At 48.8% G+C, this 21,374-nt stretch overlaps 2 protein-coding genes across 2 annotated transcripts in view; both read left to right on the top strand.

Moving 5' to 3' along the window:
• The window catches only part of LOC146870405 (coiled-coil alpha-helical rod protein 1-like), a 281,563-nt gene that overhangs the window by 38,929 nt on the left and 221,260 nt on the right, over window positions 1-21,374 (top strand). The gene's annotated exons all lie outside the window — the stretch shown is intronic.
• Window positions 17,744-19,051, top strand: LOC146870406 (uncharacterized protein F54H12.2-like). The gene has a single exon (XM_085643061.1). The coding sequence runs from the start codon at window positions 17,744-17,746 to the stop codon at window positions 19,049-19,051; it is 1,308 nt and encodes a 435-aa protein (XP_085499187.1).

Below are 21,374 nucleotides of genomic sequence, written 5' to 3'. Positions count from 1 at the left end.
TTTGAGCTTGCTGTTGTTTTACCACACACGTATCCTAAGAATATCAAAGTGAAAGATCACATAAGTACCCAGGTACATATAACTTAACTTAGAATACTCTGAGTTCTACTGAACCAGCTGTTGTAGTGTAACAGGACTTAGCACACCCTGACTACAACTCTTAGCAAGGGATCAGTAGGTAAACAAATAGTGTAGATAGGTGCATCACTTACACCTCACTAGAAAGCATGTCGGTCCACGGAGAGTCTGCAGAGACTCCCTTAGTGGTCAGTGACCCTCCACAGGTCGTGTCACGATATGCAGCTCTTAGCTTCAAGGAGATGAGACAACTGTGTGCCTCCAGGAAGCTAAACCAGGGTTCTAACCCTACCATCGCATTTCTGATAGGTCTCTTAGAGACGTACGATGCTAGGAGGTCCTCTAACACAGGTCCCCCCAATGCTGATGGGAACATGCCTCCCTTAGAGGGAACCCTTGGTGACCCAGACCTCGACCTCCATACAGAGGAGGAAGACGAGGAGGAGTTATCAGGAGACGAGGCAAACAAAGGTCCAGTGGTAGTCGGCAGGCTTACGAGGACCAACTTAAGCAGGCATGAGAATGGAACCGGGGGAGCCCCGGCCCCACGCTCAAGCAGGCCTAACATTGGGAACGGACGAGCTAGGTCTCTCTCCAGAGGCTCTAACAGATCTGTTCGTACACATGTCTCTCAGGCATCTTCTCAGAGAGGAATGACGTCCCCTCAGAGAAGGGAGCATGAAGCGAAGATGAGGGAAGTCAATCTGAGGATCGAGCGGGAAGAACTTGCCCTCGCCAAAGAAAGGCTTGCCTTAGCCCGAGAGCAGAAATTAAGTGGGTTAGATCCCACTGGTGGCAGCATTCTCATTAGAGAAAAAGACAGGGGTATAGATACTAGACACCTGAGTAAAATAGTGTCCCCCTTTAAACAAGGGGACGACATCCACAAGTGGATAACTGCTTTGGAGAGGGCCTGCACTGTCCAGTGCGTCCCCCAAAGTCAGTGGGCAGCTATACTGTGGCTCTCCTTTGAGGGTAAAGGACGAGACAAGCTCCTCACTACTAGAGCTGAGGATGCGAACAACTACCAAGTCCTGAAGAATACACTGATTGATGGGTTCGGCTTAACCACCGAGCAGTACCGGGTGCTGTTCAGGGACACCCAGAAAATTCAGTCTCAGGATTGGACTGACTTTGTCGATTGTGCCACTAAGGCTTTGGAGGGCTGGTTGCTGGGTAGCAAGGTTACTGATTACACAGGATTGTACAATCTTATCATGAGAGAACAGATTTTAAACAACTGTCAGAACCAATTGTTGCATCAGCACCTTGTCGACTCGGATCTGACCTCTCCCCAAGAATTGGGAAAGAAGGCAGACAGATGGGTCAGAACAAGGGTCAAGCAGAACCAGACTCAGAACCAGGGTGGTCAGAAGAAAGCAGACCAAAAGGGTAGTAACAAGAACGAACAAAATGACCAGAAGTCTTCGACAGGTCCCCAACAAACCAAAGAGGGTGGGGGTCAGGCTTCACAGAAGAAGAAGACTCAAGAAGGCCAGTCAAAAAGGGGGTGCCAATACTGTAAAAGTAAGACTCACTGGTTTAGTGAGTGCACCAAGAAAGGAGGGCAAACTCCTGCCACTGCAGCCCCTAAGGCCCCTGCACCCCCTAGTACAGTCAGCAGTGGTGGTGCGCCTCCCAAGGCATTAGTTGGGTTAACCTTGGGAACCGAGGGGAGTGACGACTTAGTCAGCACGCTCACTCAGGCCGTCCTTGTCTGTACAGGGGATATGGATATGTCCCCTGGTGCCAGTCCCAATACTTTGGGCAAATACAGACAGACACCTTTGATCAATGGAAAAGTGGCTCAGGCCTACAGGGACACTTGTGCCAGTGTCACCATGGTGACGCCTAACTTTGTGGACCCTGGACAGATCATGCTAGGTACCGATTACCTAGTGACCAATGCCAGCAATGTCACTACCCATCACAGTATGGCAGTTGTTGATTTCTCCTGGGGAGGGGTAAGTGGCCCGAAAAAGGTTGTGGTTAGTTCAGACCTCCCCGTAGAATGTCTGTTGGGCAATGATTTGGAAACGTCACAATGGTCAGAAGTGGAGCAGAGGACTCACATGGAAATGTTAGGCTTGCCAGCACATGTCCTTGCTGTGACCAGGTCACAGGCCAAAAGATGCCCCACTGAACAGGTGCTGGATCCTGGAAGAACGGACCAGACACCTTCCAAGAAAAGGAGCAGTAAGGGTAAGGCTTCGCCTTCCCCCTTGCCCCAGGTCGTGGATCAAGTCTCTGAGGAGGCTGACCTTAAAGAACTGAGGGAAACTGAGCCGAAAGAGCTTGAACCTGGTCAGGTTGAGTTTCTGGGCTCAGGGGGACCCTCCAGGGAAGACCTGGGGAAGGCACATTTAGATTGCCCCTCACTTGAACCCCTCAGACAGCAGGCTGCTGCTGAGGCTGCAGGGAACGCCACAGGTACCCACAAAGTGTACTGGGACGATGGACTCCTGTACTCCGAGGCAAGAGACCCCAAGCCTGGCGCGACCAGGAGGCTGGTCGTCCCCTTGTCTCTGAGATGTTTCCTTCTTACCTTGGCCCACGAGATTCCCCTTGCAGGTCACTTAGGCCAGAATAAGACTTGGGACAGGATTGTTCCACACTTTCACTGGCCCCACATGTCCGAAGATACGAAGGAGTTTTGCCGCTCCTGTGTCACTTGCCAAGCCAGCGGTAAGTCAGGTGGCATGACAAAGGCCCCCCTTATACCCCTACCGGTGGTGGGGGTACCCTTTGAACGAGTGGGGATCGACATTGTCGGACCAATGGAACCCCAGACAGCATCAGGGCACAAGTTTATACTGGTGGTGGTGGACCACGCCACCAGGTATCCTGAAGCTATTCCCCTTAGGACCACTACAGCACCTGTTGTGGCACGAGCCCTAGTTGGAGTGTTCTCCAGAGTGGGCTTCCCTAAGGAGGTTGTCTGAGACAGAGGTGCAAACTTCATGTCGGGATATCTGGCTGCTATGTGGAAGGAGTGTGGTGTCAACTACAAATTCACCACACCCTATCACCCACAATGCAATGGGCTTGTTGAGAGATTCAACAGGACCCTAAAAGGGATGATTCATGGACTACCTGAAAAGCTTCGGCGGAGATGGGATGTCCTGATACCCTGCCTCTTGTTCGCCTACAGAAGGGGGTTGGCTACAGCCCTTTTGAGCTTCTGTTCGGACATCCTGTAAGGGGACCCCTTTGTTTGGTAAAGGAAGGATGGGAGAGACCTCTCAGAAAGCCGGCATCAAACATTGTGGACTATGTGCTCGGTCTCCGCTCGCGGATGGCTGAGTACATGGAAAAGGCATCTAAAAACCTTGAGGCGAGCCAAGAATTACAAAAAGCTTGGCACGACCAAAAGGCTGTCCTGACTGTGTATCAGCCTGGGCAGAAGGTGTGGGTGCTGGAGCCAGTGGCCCCAGCAGCACTCAAAGACAAATGGTCTGGGCCCCACACGATCATTGAGCAAAAGGGAGAGGTCACCTACTTGGTAGACCTGGGAACTCCCCGGAGCCCCCACAGGGTGCTCCATGTAAACAGGCTCAAGGCATATGTCGACAGGGAGGGCATGGGCTTGCTCATGGCCACAGATGAGGGACAGGAGGAGGAGAGTGACCCTCTCCCGGACCTGCACTCTCAGAACCCTGACGATGGGTCGGTAGATGGTGTTGTCTTTTGCGGCAGCCTCTCTGGACATCAACAAAAGGATTGTAAACAGGTTCTTCAATCCTTTCGACATATGTTCTCTCTGACACCCAGTCAGACCAATTGGTGTACCCCTGAGGTCGACACTGGGGACAGTCTGCCCGTAAAGAGTAAAATCTATCGACCGCCTGATCATGTCAGAGACTGCATCAAGACAGAGGTGCAGAAAATGTTGGAGCTGGGAGTCATTGAGCCCTCGGACAGCCCCTGGGCTAGTCCCGTAGTTCTCGTGCCGAAACCTCACACCCAGGGCGGTAAGAAAGAGATGAGGTTTTGCGTGGACTACAGAGGCCTCAATGCAGTCACTAAGACTGACGCCCACCCGATACCGAGAGCAGACGAACTTATAGACCGGTTGGCTTCGGCCAACTACTTAAGTACGTTTGACCTGACAGCTGGGTATTGGCAAATCAGGTTAGCTGAGGAGGCCAAGCCCAAAACAGCATTTTCTACCCCGGGTGGGCATTATCAGTTCGTGGTAATGCCCTTTGGTTTGAAAAATGCACCTGCCACCTTCCAACGGCTGGTGAATCGAGTTCTCACTGGGTTGGACGACTTCTGTGCGGCGTATCTGGACGATATCGCTGTCTTTAGCTCCACCTGGGAGGATCACCTGGTCCACCTGAGGAAAGTGTTAGAGGCCCTGCAAAAGGCAGGCCTCACTATCAAGGCCACTAAGTGCCAGATAGGGCAGACACAGGTTGTATACCTGGGCCACCTTGTAGGTGGAGGCCAGGTTCAGCCATTGGAGAGCAAAATACAGGCCATACAGGACTGGGCTCCTCCAACCACCCAGACTCAGGTTCGAGCTTTCTTGGGCCTGACTGGTTATTACCGGAAATTTGTCAGAAATTATGGATCCATTGTGACCCCGCTAAACGATCTGACAAGTAAAAAGATGCCAAAAGAAGTTCAGTGGACAGCAAGCTGTCAGAAGGCATTCGATGACCTAAAGCAGGCCATGTGCACAGCACCTATCCTAAAGAGTCCAAACTACTTAGGTGGTCCATTTCCCTACAGGGGATGAACTTCACAGTGGAGCATAGACCTGGCACTGATCATGGCAATGCAGATGGGCTCTCCAGGTATTTCCACTTAGAGCAAGAAGACTCACCTGGTCAAGGTTAGCTTATTGTCCCAAAGTTTGGGGGGGGTCATGTAGGAGAGTAGGGTCTGCAATCCTATGATCACCCAGATTTTTTGCTTTTGCTTCATTGGTTTACGACTTTCCCTGGCTGCGGGCCTGCCAATCAGACCCACAGCCTAGCTGTTCTCCCTCGAAATTAACACATGTACATTAGGTGCATCCACTAATTGGAACTGGGCCGCCTTATCAGTCCCTGTATCTGCATACCCCAGGTATCCAGGGCATCGGTGTACCCAGGGCCTACCAGGGGCTGCAGCATGTATTATGCCACCCCTGGATGGCCGCCCAAATCTGACACAACTGGCTGCACGACAGCTGGGGCAAAGTGGTGTAATCACCCGTTGCTGTAGGTGTAGTATTCCTATACCTAACCCTAAAATGGACACATGGATTCCTGTCAGTCACTCCTATGGCAGGCCTTATCAATCCTGAAGGCAGAGTGCTGGGAATCATGTGAGATGGTGCTCTGGCGCGAGCTGAGCTCGTCGACGGCTTGCGGAACCAAATCCTAATAGCCGTTCCATGGTGACGCGGGCCAACTCCTTTTAAATGCATTATAACCCTCGCGGTTATTTGCTAACTTTGGCATCGCATCACCTACACATGTCGAGTAAGGTGTCATACGAATTGGAACACGAACCCCTCGCCAATTCTGGCGACGGGGTTAGCATTCCCCCCTTTTAGAGGGGCATGACATGGAAGTAACCTTGAACGCCGGTTAAAGTTGACTCAAGCCTCAGCATCACAAAATGGATGCTGCCACCAGACACAAGTCTGACCTCCTGCTGCTGGGAGATCTTCCAGCGAGGGGAGCTTGGACAAAGGGTTTCCTGTCAAGGGCGGTGTTAGCACCATCCCAGACAGGGTTTGTGTATCCCAGGTAGGCAGGGCTGAAAGGAAGGTGATTGCAAGTGGCACCCCGGTGCTCACTGTGCCTAGGCCCAGCTCAAACCAGTTTCGGGGGTACACCAGCCCCTGAGCTGGGGCGAAGCCGGACAAAGGATAGGGGTGTAACCACCCCCCTCCTGGTCCCACCCATAGGTAGGACCTAGTCACGGGCCAGCCCCTTTTTCCTAGAATAAAGGTGGGAGCGGGTCCCCTTCCCAAATTGGATAATTCTGAATCTTGAACTATTTTCCACGAAAGGAACTCTTGACTATTTCTGAAGACTCTCCCTTGTGGCTAAGAAGTAGCCACCCTGCACCAGCAGGCACCAACGAAGCGCTTGCGGTTTGCTGCACGTCTCTCCGACGGATCAAGACTGCCCAGCTCGACGAGACCCGGGTTCCCTGCCATCTCTGACCTCTACCTACATCATCAGCTCAGCTGAGATTCGTAGGTGTGACGAGACCTGCGGGCCGGCCATCTTCAGAACCTGCACGACGCTTATCTAGCACACCCACCGAGGGACCCTCGAGTGAGTGCACCTAGGGTTTGAGAAGCCCTAACCCTGAGCGGCTCCAGCACCGAAGTCTGCCTCCCCAGCATCCACGAGATCTGCGTGGGGGCCCTTCTGCTCCTTGCTGCTCACCGCGTTGTCCGGCCACTCGCCGACCGGCTTGTGGCCCTCTTCACGACGCACCACGACAGTTTTGCATCACTGGTCTGGTTGCTCCAGACTGGCTCTTGCTCCCCTTCAACAGAGGAGTACCTCGGACCCTCCTGGTCCACTCCCGACGCCATCTTGACTCCACCGCGTGGGTTTGCCACTGCCAAGACCTGCTGCCCCATTCCTGGGCCCAGCATCATCGACAGCAGATACCTTCGTGGGACAGCTCGCCCTCCATCCTGGTCGCCGCCGCGCCTCCTGGTCCGAGGAACAGCCGAGTCCGACGTCGTCCACTCAGCTGGTCGAGGTGACTTCAGCCGGTACCTTCCTGGTACCCACACGATCGCTGGCTAGCGGTTGAGAACTGAGTCCCCTCTGCTTTCAGGTTTCCTTCATCACCGATCCAGGCTTGGACCTCGCTGAACATCGACACTGGTCGCCTGCCAGCAACTTCTTCTTTCAGGCTCCTGAGACTACAACGAGGACTCCCGACATCTTGCTGAACCCCACGCAGCCGCAGCCTCTGGGCTAGGTAACTCAAGCATCTCGGTGCTCCATCGTAGGTTCACTCTACAAGTGTCCAGTTCCTTTTTCGTTTAGTCCCCCTGATCGGATTCCTCCGGAATCAGTAACTTTAAACTATCTAACCTTTCCCATTCCACTTGCAGTGTAAATGGTTTCGTGCCCTTCGGGCACTTGTGTAAATTGTGCAACCAGAAGTATTTTCATAAGAGTTTTGTAGTGTGCTTAGCTCTCTGACTCATAAAGAGCCAGGGTAGTCTTGTTATAAATAAATATACTTTATTTTCATAACAACTTGTGTGGTGCCCTTTCACTTGGCGTTCAAGGGGTATATGTGGTGGTAAACAGCTGGCTTAACACGCCCTCTAGAGTTTAGCTTAAAGACTGCTCGTATCCACGCTACTAGGATAGCTGGTCTATAAGGTTGACTTGCAACCAATCATCAATAAGGGTCGTTTGGAATGATACACAGTGATCACATGAATAGTGAGCACTACATATCAGGCCAACTTCTCACAACCGTCAAACACGACAACCTACTAGACCTCTTGAAACATAGAATGGGACTATCTGGATTGTTTCTAAACTGGTTCACCTCCTACCTTCAAAACAGAACACAAGGGTTCAAGATCAATTAATCTTTATCCAAGCCCACCCCAGTCACTTTAGGAGTTACCCCAGAGATCTTCCCTCTCCCCAACACTCTTCAATCCGTCTATGGAACCACTTACCGAGCTTCTTAACTCCTCAAACGTCCACTATCACATGTACGCAGATGACGCACAACTGTACATTAAGATCCACTCACCTGACTTAGTGAAAACATAATGAGCTGACACAAGTACAGTCAGTGTCTTACTCAATACAAGCCTTGAGGAAGTGCAGAGCAGACCGCTGGCAACAAAACCCCATTGAAGACTTTTTAATTCTTTTGGAGCGTTGAATTGAGAGATTTGTCATCTCTCAATTCAACGCTCCAAAAAACGCAGACCTGGCTGGCTAAAAACCACTTAAAACTAACCACCCTCAAAACCGAATTCCTCTTAATAGCTCTCCCCCAGCCCAACAACCATCATCGACGAGTGGATGAAGCACCTAACAGCACTCGACGGTCAACCTCTCATTATCAACTCTGCGAAATTGCTGGGAATAATTCTGGATAATAAGCTAAACATGCAGAATCACATCAGCTCTGCGACTAAAGGAGCAAATTTTCAGATGATCACCCTGAGAAGACTGAAACCCTTCATACCCGCAAATGACTTCAAACAGGCAGTTCAGGCTCTAGTAATCCCTAGAGTGTAGTATGGGAGTGTCGCTCTCTGTGGCCTTCCCAGATTGACGACGGCCTCGCTAAGAGCTTCAATCAACGCAGCCGCTAGACTCCTCACAGGCTCCAGAAGAAACTGTCACATTTCCCCTGACTTTCGTGCCCTCAACTGGCTACCTTTTGAGGCCAGACTCCACTTGAAAATCGCCTGTATGACACACAAGGCATTGCATCACAAAACCCCTAGCGGAGAAATTGGTGCTCTCTGGTGGTAACAGAACCACCAGGAGTGCCTATAATCTTCTACTGAAACCACAACGATTTACCTAGAAGAAAACATACAACCGATCCTTCTCAGAAATGGCTCCCAGGATTTGGAATGCCTTGCCCCCTAAACGAGACAGAACCCGTCCGCTGCATCTTTAAAAAAAGAAGTGAAATTGATTCTCTTGGCCAAATTCAATTGAACTATTTATACTGCCGTGCATATATTTACTAGTTTGTAATGGTTACCACTTCTGTATTAACATAACCTATAGTACTTTTTTTTTTGTATATGTCTGTCACCTATATTTGCCCCGTGAAGTGCTCTAATACCTGTAAGGGTCTTGTTCGCGCTATACAAAAGCTTCAAATAAATAAATCAAATAAAAATATATGATATGGAAAGGACCAGAAAAGTCATTTTACATACAAGAGAATTTTATGACTCGTTAAGAGCTTCTGTATATAAAGAAAAGTCATTTTGTGATTGCAAAGCCTGTGATTGTACCTCTTTGTTGTGGACCCATGTTAGAAATGGGATTTCTGGTTGGCTAGGGCTTGCGCCAAAGCCAGACAGAAACCACCACTCTAGTCAGGGCTGGGGAGTTACACGCCAAAGATAACCCCTGCTCACCCCCTTGGTAGCTTGGCACGAGCAGTCAGGCTTATCCCGGAGGCGATGTGTAAAGCGTTTGCGCGCGCACCCAGCAACAACACCCAAGGCCCACCACAAAAGAAACTCCACACAAGGTATTATATAAAAATAGCCTTTGTATTACCAAAACACATTAGATAAGAACACACACTTTACAATGTGCCAATAGGCACGGGCAGAGTTTACAAGGGATTATATGTACAGGGGACAGGGCCACATGGACCACTGTCAGGAATTAGCACTTTGTAGAAATAGCACTTAGAACGTAGGAATAATACTTTAGAACATAGCACATACAATCACTGTAGCACTAAATAACACATGTAGCACACGACCAGTAACTACTGGTAACAGGTAAGTACCACCTACGCAACCCTAACCACCTTAGGAAAATGTCACGCAGGGAACTAGGACCTCACTAGCACCACCTGTACTAGGAGAAAACAAACAACCACCTAAGTATCACAATACCTGTAGGGGTAATAGCACGTTACACATGATGCATCACATTCAGAGGTGTAGGGAAGGAAAACACATGATGCATAAAAACATTCAGCGGTGTAAAACAAGGCACATGACGCATAAAAACACATTCAGAGGTGCAGGGAAACACAATTGCGCCAAACTCACATTAGTCACCACCTGTGACTGTCCCTAGGCCAACTGGCCTTGTAGGGGCTAGGACGCCCTGTGTCCAGCAAAGTCAGGGCGCGACTGCGCAGGCTGCGCAAACCAGGGCAACTGAGCACAACCTAAACGTTGCAGCTGCCCACTAAGTGCTGGGCAGCTGGAGAGCTGAGCCTGGGCACCACGGTGCCTCTTTGAACAAATATGGCATACGTTGGAGCCTCTCAGAGGCTCTTAACAATTGGCCACAAACACGTTGGGGCGACCCGCTGCCTACCGGGGCCGCCCGACACCTGAGATGTCCCGGTGCCTTGCTCAGGCACAACAGAAATGCCCCCGCCGTTGGAGTCCCGCTTCGGGGGACTCGCGAGCCTCGCAGGCTCTTAAAGCAATGGGCCCCTTCGTTGGAGCGCCACTCGTGCTCGAGAACGCTTGGTAATGATGCCCCCAGCAGCTGGAGCTACACTGAGCTCTAAAACGAAACTGCCTCCGTGAAGGCGGTAACCCTTCTGGGTTCTTCCAAGGCTTCCCCCAACGTTGGAGTCCCTTGGGGGCTCAGCGAGGTAACAGGCCCTCGTATGCGGGAGCGACCCAGCGCTCTAAACACCCAATGCTTGCCCCGGTCATCAGGCCGGCAAGAGCCCCCACTCACCGGACTCTCCAGGCGCTGGTTGGACGTCTCCCTTGCCGGCGCGTCTCTCCTTTCGGCACGGGGCTTCCCTTGACTGCACGGGAGCCCCGGGCGGATTCCCCACGCCGGCATCTCTGTTGCCGGTAGCACTCCGGCCGGGCTGCGCGTCTTGCTGCCTTGCTCCCTCCTTCTCTCCTCAGGGAAGCGCGGAGTAGGCTCCCGTCCGCTTCCGTCCAACAGGGTGCAGCGTTAAGGCCCCGCCCACCACCAGGCGTGACTCCTCTTTGTTTCCGGGTCGCCGCAGGCAGCGCGGCGGCCCAGAGTTCCGATGACGGTAGCGATACGGGGTGGGCACCCGTACCTGGAAACACCGGAATAAGCGGGGTGGGCACCCGCGAAGGCTGGCAATACGGGGTGGGCTCCCGTTATCAAAGTAAGTAAATAAGCGGGGTGGGCACCCGCCAACAGGCACACCATGCGGGGTGGGCACCCGCCTTGAATATGGCAAAATAGCAGGGAATCCCTACGTCGGGGTTCCCTCGCTAATAATTGCAACGCCGCGCTGCTGGCCACAAATAAAGCGCGCCCAGCGCTATAAGTGAAAGAAAAGCGCTTCCTGGCGCTTTAGGGGAGAAAGAAGGTCCTCAGAAGCAGGGGGGCAAAGACTGGGCCCAGGGGCCAGCTCACAGGGCCCTCCAGCAGGGAGGCAGTCCCCAGTGGCGGTCTCTCCTGGCGCCCAGCAGCAGCAGCAGGCCCCCCCTCAAATTACGATCAGCAAGAGAACAGTTTCTGTGGGGACACAGCCCCATTTTTATACAGTAAAACCCTTTGTCTCAAGGTGCAGGGAAGGGGCGAACCAGTTACAACTGGTTCCTGAGCACTTTGTTTTGCTCAGCCCCTCTCCCTATTCAGAGTGCAGGCCAGGGTCATCAGTCGCACCACAGGGGGCGGAGCCAGCATTGTGTGGGGAAAACCCAGTCCTATTCAGGACCCAGGTGTACTCCTCACACCCATCTAGGTGCTGATCTCCCTATTCACCACTGGGTGACTCCTCCTGACTCTGGGGATTCCCTAGCCCGTCACATGACCTCAGCCAGCCAATCATGCGACAGGCAGTCACTGCACATTTTACACTAATATGCCAACTCCTAGAAGTGGCACTTCCGCACATGACATAATCACGCATCATACATCATTGCGAAGCATTCAATCACCCGAGTCCGCACATACCAAACTCGAGCCTGCACACCCCACGCATCAGGAACTACCAGGGACCCATACATTCCCCATGCATTCCTACGGGAGGGCAGGCCTATTTCACCACATGCGCTCAGAGTGCGCACGCACTTTACTCTGGGACACAGGGAAAGTGCGCAGAAACCAAAAATCACTACCACCAGGTCACCAATAAAAGCAAAAAGTTCAGGGGTGAACCTGCCAGAAGGGCCAAGTCCAACAACCCATATAAAACTCTTGAGGCTGTTGTAGCAGCAGTACTCTCTGTGCCTCCTCCATTCAGGAGTCTCACTGCCCTAGTGTCTGGAAGGGAGGCTACATTCAAAATATTCTGCAGCTGTCATACTGGCCCTGCTCCTAATTCTAGAACATCGTGCTGTTTGGTCATGTAGTCATGATCATTCAGGCAGCACGCTATCAGTAATAGATCTCTAGGAGTTGAAGAACAATTGACGGTGACCCAAGATTAGAGCTGTAAAAATATCCAAAGGTAAGCAGGAACCGTGCAGCTGTGCATCCTTTAGTTGATGTGAGTAGTATACGCTGATACCTTTCGTCACCATTCATTTTTTGACAGGTGGGAACGCCCCCCGGAAGTGACGTAGGAGCCGGAAGTCCCGCCCCCGGAAGTCCCGCCCCCGGAAGTCCCGCCCCCGGAAGCCCGGGCCCCGGAAGCCCGGGCCCCGGAAGCCCGGGCCCCGGAAGTCCGGGCCCTGAAGGGGGCAGTTGTAATGTGTGCGCCCCCTACCCTTGAAATGGCGGCGGTGCAGGTGTGTCATAGGCGTAGAAGGTTGGTCAGGGGAATTGTTGGGGGTAGCTGTAAGCCGCCCATCCGGGCCTACAAGGATGTTTAGGGGCAGAGACTTACTTGTGTGCGCCATGTTGGTCGGGCAATCAGGGGCATGTCCGGGCATGTTCAGCGGGTGGTAGCGGCTGTAGGTCTGTGTTGTTTGAGCAGCGGCGATGTTCATCTGTGGAATGGGAGCCCCAGAGTGGTGCTGAGTCTTTTTTGGGGTAGGCCAAGCCCCCAAGGAGGCGTGCCTAATGCATGCGGGCGCGTAATTGGCAGACCAGGGTGTGGGGGCGTAGCCACGCCCACCCAAGGGTTGGATTTCCAATGTCCCCACAGGAGGAGGGAAGTTAAAGGGCTAGTTTGCTGATGCAGTCATTTTGCCGCCTAATTTTAAAAAGTCTCTGATGTAAAATGACAGTAATTATGAGAAAATAATGAATAAAAATATAAAAATAAATAAAAATCAGCCAAGGGTGGGAATGCCACTGTCCCCACAGGAGGCGGGAAGCTAGACTGTTGCTTGATAGGTACAGTCATTTTGCCGCCTATTTTAAAAAAGTCTCTGATGTAAAATGACAGTAATTATGAAAATAAATGCATAGTCATGGAGACTGACGTAGAAGGATACTCCCCTTTACTGGGCTTACACAGTATATAAGGGAGACCCTTAACAGTTAGTGTTAAACTCCGCACCAGGAGAGAACCTCTGTATCATGAAGCGATACAACTATCTTACGGGGAAGGATACCACCGATCACAGGGTGAACACTATTGACAAGTATTTTCGCCGCTTGAGTCCCTTGGTAATAGATGAGCAGACGCTGCAAGAGGGCCCCAAAGAGGAGAGCTCCCAAGTCACAGGTTATCACGAGGATCTGTGTCGGAGGATGGCCCTTCTCAGCCTTGAGGATAGGCCGCAGCTGATATTACCTATTAAGGTGTCAACAAGCGGCAGCGAAACTTTGTGTAAAGAAGCAGGGGATGAAAATAGTTTCACAGACATGGAAGATTCAGCAGAAACTATAACCCCCCCCTCACTACCAGGTGTATGAAGATACGAGACCTCTGGAGGAGGAAGCAGATTGGGGGGCTATCGGAGACCAACAAGCTGCGGTGAACCCTGGCGGTTGTGAGGCGATGGACCTTGACATCTCTCAAGATTTCAGAGCAGCAGCGGAGCAGCGTGAAAATGTAGAGGTGCGTGTCTTAAAAGTGGACACTTTAAGCCGAAGTGATGCTGGGCCTGGTTAACTAATAGCCTTTTCTTTCTTTTTTGAATTGTAGGAAGCTCATGAGTCAATGGACTTTAGCACTTCGCATGATTCCAGAGCAACAGTGGAGGCCACTGCAGATGTGGAGGTTAGTATTATCTTAATGTAGACCGTTTAAGCATATGTGATGCTAGGTCTTGTCAACTAATAGCCTTTTTTTCTTTCTTTTTTGAACTGCAGAAAGCAGCAGAAAAATGCGATGAGGTTGAGGAGACTCCCGGGGCTGCTAAGACCTTCATTATGAACTGCTTGTGTTGTTCAAAACAGATTGAAAGCTCCACCAGTCAGAACAATGAACTCTGTAAGGACTATAAAAAGGCATTGGAATCTGTAGCTCTTGAAAAGGAGACCCCGTGTGTAACATGCGCTGATAGAGAACATGTTAAAGGTTTTGCAGCTAGTGTTGTGTACGCCTGTCTGAAGCGGGACTTTTATTCTCGCTGTTATGGGCATAAAATTAAGGATCCACAACAGGCGGCTCATGACTGTCTATACCCCTCCTACACCGCTGAAACTGCTCGCTATATATGTCACCTGATAGACCCTCGTCGGTTATATAAACTGTTAAAGTCAGTGTATCAGCTATCTGGTGAAGAAAATGTCAGGCCCGCTATGGTGAGGGTCTTGTCGCAGGCACTCAGAGAAATTCAAAACGCGTATCACATTCGTGCAAAACTTTCCAACATGAGGGCACAATGCCCGACCACTATTAGAAAGGGGGCAGAACGATCTATAGAAAAGCATGTTGCTGATGTTTATTATAAAAGTAGAAAGCAGGTGGGTTGTATGGACCCCCGAAAAATGTTTTAAAAGTAAAATAAAATGTCAACGCATATTAGCTTGTTGCTACAAAGAGCCTGGGGAATTAATGTGTGAATGTATGGGATGCCCACAAACACTGTTGTTATAAATGACTGTTTGACTGTTTACTGCTTATTTTAGGACATGGAACAGGAGCTGGAGACCACCAGTGTTTCGGAGTCAGCGCCCCGCTACTTGTGTATCGCTAAAGTATTATACGATTTGGTTAAAGAAAGATTAGCTGAATTACAGCCGGCAGATTTGTGCTTTCCAAAAATGGTCCGACTGCTAGAGGCTCAATGGCATGGCGGCCCTAGATGCTTATGCGGATGCGGTGCTAGTATGTGGATGACTGCGCAGGAGGCATTCTGGAACACGTACATATACTATAGGCGTGGCTTAATACTGCCCCGGAGGTACAGCTTAAATTTAGCCTTTGAACTTCTAACAGAGGATTATTTTAGAAACAATGGGTTCCGGATGTGCAATCGCGAATTGTATGAACTATTGACAGCCGCCAGTATCCTAGCCGTACAGAGTTATTGGAGGGGTGATGGGGCAGGCCTATACAGTGCTATTGACTATGTATCTTTTTTAAAAATATCAAGATATGTGACTTTACGCAGACATTCGATACAAGCAACCAATTCTATATCTATGCATCTTGATTCGTTTGTATAACCCCTTTTAATGCTATTATTACTGACAGTGTAAACTCAGGAATTATGATTTTTTTTGTTATTTTATTTACTTATAATAAAGTGTTTATACACAAAACAAGCGTCTTTCATTTTGTCATTCAGAAGTGTTAACATGTCGGGGTCTTTGTTAAAGAAGCTTTATTACGATACAAAGGATGTAGCGAGCTTCGGTAGCGGCGAAGCGCTGCTTAGAAGGGCTAAAGCTGAAAATGAGTCGTTAAGCAGAACCTTGGTGAAGGCATGGTTATCCGGTGAAGAAGCGTATTCACTTCACAAGCCAGCGCGGAGACGCTTTAAGAGAAGACCCACTATTGTTAATGCACAATTAGATTATCAATGGCAGGCTGACATAATAAGCCTTCAAGATCTGGCAAAGCATAATAATGGAGCCCGTTACATCTTAACAGTTATAGATGTACTGTCTAAATACGCCTTTGCAGAAGCTCTAAATGATAAAAGTGGAGCAAGCGTCACCGGGGCCTTTAAAGTGATCTTCAGGAAGGGCCGAACCCCTCAAAAACTGCAGACAGACGCCGGAAAAGAATTTTTAAACAAAACTTTCCAGAAATTATTAAAGCAGTATGGGGTACAGCATTTTGTAACGCATACGGAGGTAAAAGCAGCTGTTATAGAGCGCTTTAACAGAACATTAAAATCTAAGATGTGGAGATACTTCACGGCATACAACACCTATCGATACCTACCCGTGCTACAAGATTTTTTAGCTGTTTATAATGCCAGCTATCATAGAACTATCAGGATGGCTCCTGTAGAGGTAACGCAGGACAATTCTCTATCCGTATGGCGGAAGGTATACGGCCCTTACTTCGAAGCCAGAGTAAAGAACCCTGTTTTTAAAAAGGGGGATCATGTCAGGGTTTTAAAATTGAAAGGGGCCTTTACGAAAGGTTATCAGCAGACCTTCAGCGACGAGATATTCATAGTTAATAGTGTTGAGCTTAAAGAAGATGTGTACATTTACAGGCTGAGGGACTACTCTGGTGAACCTGTGACTGGTGTTTTTTACAGTGAAGAGTTACAAAAGATCCCTGAGGATGTAGACAGGATTTACAGGGTTGAAAAGATTCTAGAGTGGAAAGGCCGGGGGGCAAAAAAACAAGCCTTTGTTAAATGGCGGGGGTGGCCGGAGAAATTTAACAGTTGGGTGCCCGCCAACTCACTGCACGACGTGTGAGGACGCTAGCTCTAAAAAGAAGAAAGCAATATGGAGACGGCGTCCTTTTATATTACATTACCTTCTAATGCATCGATGGGTATGTTCCCTGATAATAAGATATCGAATTACACTGTCAAACTGGCTAAACCGGTGGATTTGAAAGGGGATTGGGAAGTCGCCCTAACCGAAATCCAATACCCACGCACATGGAATACGTTTAAGAGGTCAGAATCTAAATTCAGTATAAAGAAGTCTCAAACCGAGCCTCTATGCATCACAGGTATTCCCCACGGATACTACCCTACGGTCAATGCGGTGGTGGATGCCATTAACAAGACGATATCAGGCATAGATGGCTTTTCCGACGTTCAATTGGTGTTAGATAGCGTCAGAAGGAAGGTTTTTATTAAAGCACCCAGCCAGGATGCACAGTTTATCGCCAGGGGAAAGTTGAGCAGGGTTTTAGGAACAGTCCAGCATATAAAAAGCAAACAGGAGTTAGATCTGACATGTCCGGATATTGATGGGGGTTTTTACACACTCTATGTGTATACGGATATAATAGAGCAGCAGAGAGTAGGAGATAGTTATGCTCCGTTGTTGAGATGGGTTCAAGTGAAGGGCGAAAACAACACAATAGCTAATATTCAGTATATTAAACCCGACTATGTAACAATTTCTAAAAGTCATTTTGACACTATAACCATCATGGTCTTTGATGACCAGTCTGAACCAGTGTCCTTTAAATACGGGAAAGTTATTGTCAAGCTTCATTTCAGGCCACGCCGCGGAGGTGACTATTAAGAGCTCATCATGGTAGCCATGAAAGCCTATGGCAACCCATCTATGTATAGAGAGTATTACAAGCACCAGGCGGGATATGGGGGGCCCCCCTACTTTCAAGGAGCACCTGTTATGTACGGGGCGGGTCTTGGAGGTTTTTTCCGTAGTTTGTTCAGAAGGGCGATGCCTTTTTTGAGAAAAGGTTATGAAATTGCAAAGCCGCATGTAAAGACAGCTGCCCAGAATATTGCCCAAGATGTGGTGGGTTCGGTGAAGTCGGCAGTCGTTGAGCGTATGAACAGACAACCACAAGAAGGGTCAGGACTGTTGTACAAGCCTCGCCTTAGTATTAAAAGGAAGCGGCGGTCTTCGCAGCGCCGGGGGCCCCCGGTTCCCTATAAAAAAAGGAAGCGTACTTCAAAAAGAGCTCACAAAAGAAGATCCCCAAGACGGAAGAGAGCTACGAAGAAGAGAACAGCATCCACCCTTGACATTTTCTAAAAGCCTTGTCACCCTAAAACATGGCTTTTGTACACTGCGCCTCTGGTGAATGCGCTAAGTCGGAGTTAGATTTGTTCTCTCTAAAGCCCACCCAGACTAGTATTGAAAACTGTTTCTTCATGGAGGTATCCCCATTAGCCGCCCTGTCACCCCTGGCCCCGATAGAGTTTTACGTATCGGGGTCCACGGATATGTATTTAGATCTCAACAATACTCTGCTACATTTGGTGTGTAAAATTGTAAAAGCGGATGGATCCGCTATTGCTGCAACCGCTAAAGTGGCCACCATTGCCTACCCCATCGCTACCCTGTTTAATCAGGTGGACATTACCCTGGGCGATAGACTCATCACGCAGAATGACAACATGTACGCCTACAGGGCTTACATGGAGAGTATCCTGAACTACAGCAGCGACGTTTTGGACACACAGCTTTCAGCTGGGCTTTTCTACAAAGACACTTATGCGGAGTTTGAAAACACTGCTCTAGACGGACCTAATACAGGTTTTGTAAAAAGAGCGGGCTTTGCGGCCGGAAGTAGAGAGTTTGATCTCTTGGGGCGAATACACTCAGACCTCTTCTTCCAGGATAAACTAATCGTTAATGGCATCGACCTCAAGATCAAACTCAACCGTAACAAAGATGCCTTTTGCCTCATTACAGGGGATGCCGAACAGTATAAGCTGCTCATACAGTCGGCTACCCTGTATGTAAAGAGAGTGAATGTGTCACCGTCGGTCAGACTGGCTCACGCTGAAGCTCTACAACTGTCCAATGCTAAATATGCCATTGAAAGAGTCTCTATGAAAGTCTACAGCATCCCGGTAGGCACCCGATTAACACAGCAGCAAAATCTGTTCCTGGGGCAGCTACCAAAACTTGTTATTATAGGGTTTGTTGACAATACAGCTTTTAGCGGAGTACACGCCTCCAACCCTTTTAATTTCAAGCACTACGGTATCAACTACGCTGCCCTAGTTCACGAGGGAGCTGTCATACCTGCAAAGCCCTACACACCCAATTTTGGATCTGGAAATTTTATTAGAGAATATCTCGGCTTGGTGTCTATAACAGGGAAACACCTGCGTGATTCGGGGGTCGTCGTATCACGCGAAGGATATGGTGCCGGCTATACGTTGTTTGCCTTTGATCTGACCCCCGACATGGAAGATGGGGACCATTACAGCCTGGTTAAAAATGGAAATCTAAAAGCTGAAATCCGCTTTAGCGCAGCCCTAACGACGAATGTGAACATGGTTGTATTTGCGGTATTTGACAGTGTGATACAAGTTAATCACGCCCGACAGGTTCTGTTTGATTATCTTTAAAAATCAATAAATAAAATATATAAAATGGACACTAGTCACATACAAGACTTCTTAAGCCACCATAAAGACGCTAAAAAATACTTTCTAGATGTTTACCCGAGTGATGGCCTGCCGACTGAAATAAGTTATGAAAGACCGCGATCTTTGGTCTTTAACACCGATCCTCATCAGGAGCCGGGAACACACTGGGCCGCTATGTTTTTGGACATTGACAGGGTCACTGTGTTTGACAGCCTCGCAGAGTTTCCGGAGCACAGCATCTATACCAGACCCATATTTAAGTTTTTTAAAAAGTGGCTTCTAGAGTTGAATATAACAAACTGCAGATACAAGATTCTCTATCTATGACGTGTGGGGAACACTGTATATATTTTATCTGTAAAATGTCGCAGGGTCTGAATTTTAGAAATTTTTTAAAATTATATTCAAATGATCGTGTAAACAATGACAGGCTTGTCACTCGTTTTATGAAAGAAGGCTTGAAACCTAATCCCACCACAGTTACAACCCAGTATGATTTTTGTCAAAAGTGTAAAGTTTTATAATGCTCATGTTAAAAATAAAAGAATAAAAGCCTATATTTAACAACAGCGCCGACTCCATGTTTTTCATTCTGCGATAAGAAAAAAAGCCAAGAGAGTGTTGAAAAGTTATAAATGTTTATTACATGTATTTCAAAATATTCAAAGAATAACACTCGTAGAAGCTATCATCCAACTAATAAGGAAACACATAGTGAAGACTGTAAGGTAAACACATTTTGTACAACCTTTTTATATAAACAAAGTATACAAATATGCAGTAACATGACATTTTAATAGGGGAGCCAACCCTTCATTTTAAATAGAGACTTTGTAGCTTCCAGAGGCACATCTTTAGGGTTGCTCGAAGTGGCTAGCTGCGTAAAGAAAGGTGAAGGGGGTGATTTTGAAGGGGTTTGAAAAGCAGATGATAGCGGTGGGGATTCGACACCCTCCTTCCTGGGGTGCTTCAGAAGTTCAAGCTGTTGGCGAAGTCCAATGCTACCTACAAGCGACGATGGAATGTTGAGTTCGGCAGCAGCGCTTAGAAACTGCTCCCAACCTCTAGGAGCCGTCTGTCGTGAGAGCGTCTTGGGATGCGTGAAACTTTTGATCAGATCGTACATGTGTGACCCAGCAACTGGTTGACCTTTGTAGATGAACTCCCCTCGGTCATTCCAAGCTGTCAGGTCTTTAGAATCTGCCATTTTACTTAACAGCATCAGCGCTGCCCCTTTATACCTCTGACTTATATTATGTAACAGACTCTCAACAAAAGCGTCAGGGGGTGTGTGTTGCTGCGCTTGCGCTGTGGCTCCTTGTGGTGTTGCAGCGGTTATCGGAGGCTGTTCCTCAGCGGCTGTATATAAAGTAAGTTTGTTTTTCTCACCCTGCATTTGCTTGTAATATTGCAAGAAATTTTGAAGAGCTTGGGAGTAAAGCCCCGCTTTAGCTTCAGGCTTTAAGTCGGTGCGGTTCAAAATAGCTTTAATTTCAGCATCCAAGCGGAGCGTTTCAGATCTCCTGATGTCCCATGTATCATTGGTAGTAGGTGTCAGCTGTTCAAGCTGATGCTGGGGTACTAGATACATTTTCTGGGCGTAATCCATCAGGTCCGTGACAGGAGGCTTGTAATTAAAGGTATAGCTATACCCAGCAGTGAGCCTATAAATCCGCCCGACTGTTTTACCAACTTTTTCTTAGAAGTAAGGGAGACCCTTTTATTACTAAGCTTCTTGATGAGTTGACGCTTCTTCTTCAACACCTTGTACTGGTTCGCTGAAATAGGAACGTTACCTTTTAGGGTATTTAGAGCAATTTCTGAAATGGCACCAACTAAGTCGTCTGAGGCAGCACACAGTATGGCTTTTCTCTGCGGGGGACTGGCTGTAATCAACATTTTTAGGAGAGCCATATTACGGCGTAAACGAGCAGACATGTTTAATACCGTATGGCCTGAAGCTTAGAGGGTAAATGGGTTTCGGGTGTTTTAGCCAATCTTTTTATAACCTTTGGGTCTTGGTTTAGGAGTGTAGGCAACCTGTAGCTCGGGTGGAAAAATGTCACCCCTCAGTCGATAGTCCTCCAGAGTACGAGGCTTTAAGTCTACAAGCAAGTAACCGTGGGGCTTAGCGGTCGCATCGTTAAAGGCTTCCATAAAAAACTGGGTGTTCCCAGGATACATTTGTTTAGCTATAATGGCTATCTGTTGTTTATCCCGAGGGTTTTTAAATAAAACTAGGTAGGAGGCGTTGAGCGCGATAGACCTGCTGCTCTTACCCTTGTAAAACAAGTTCTGGACG

Source organism: Triturus cristatus, chromosome 1_1, assembly GCF_964204655.1.
Source record: "Triturus cristatus chromosome 1_1, aTriCri1.1, whole genome shotgun sequence".
NCBI classification, from domain to species: Eukaryota; Metazoa; Chordata; class Amphibia; order Caudata; family Salamandridae; genus Triturus; species Triturus cristatus.
Note: the sequence above shows the minus strand (reverse complement) of the source record. Positions and strands in the feature narration are given on the sequence as shown.

Bases quoted from the DNA above. Each gene is read 5' to 3' on its own strand.
- LOC146870406 (XM_085643061.1), top strand. From the start codon at position 17,744: ATGGCTTTTGTACACTGCGCCTCTGGTGAATGCGCTAAGTCGGAGTTA.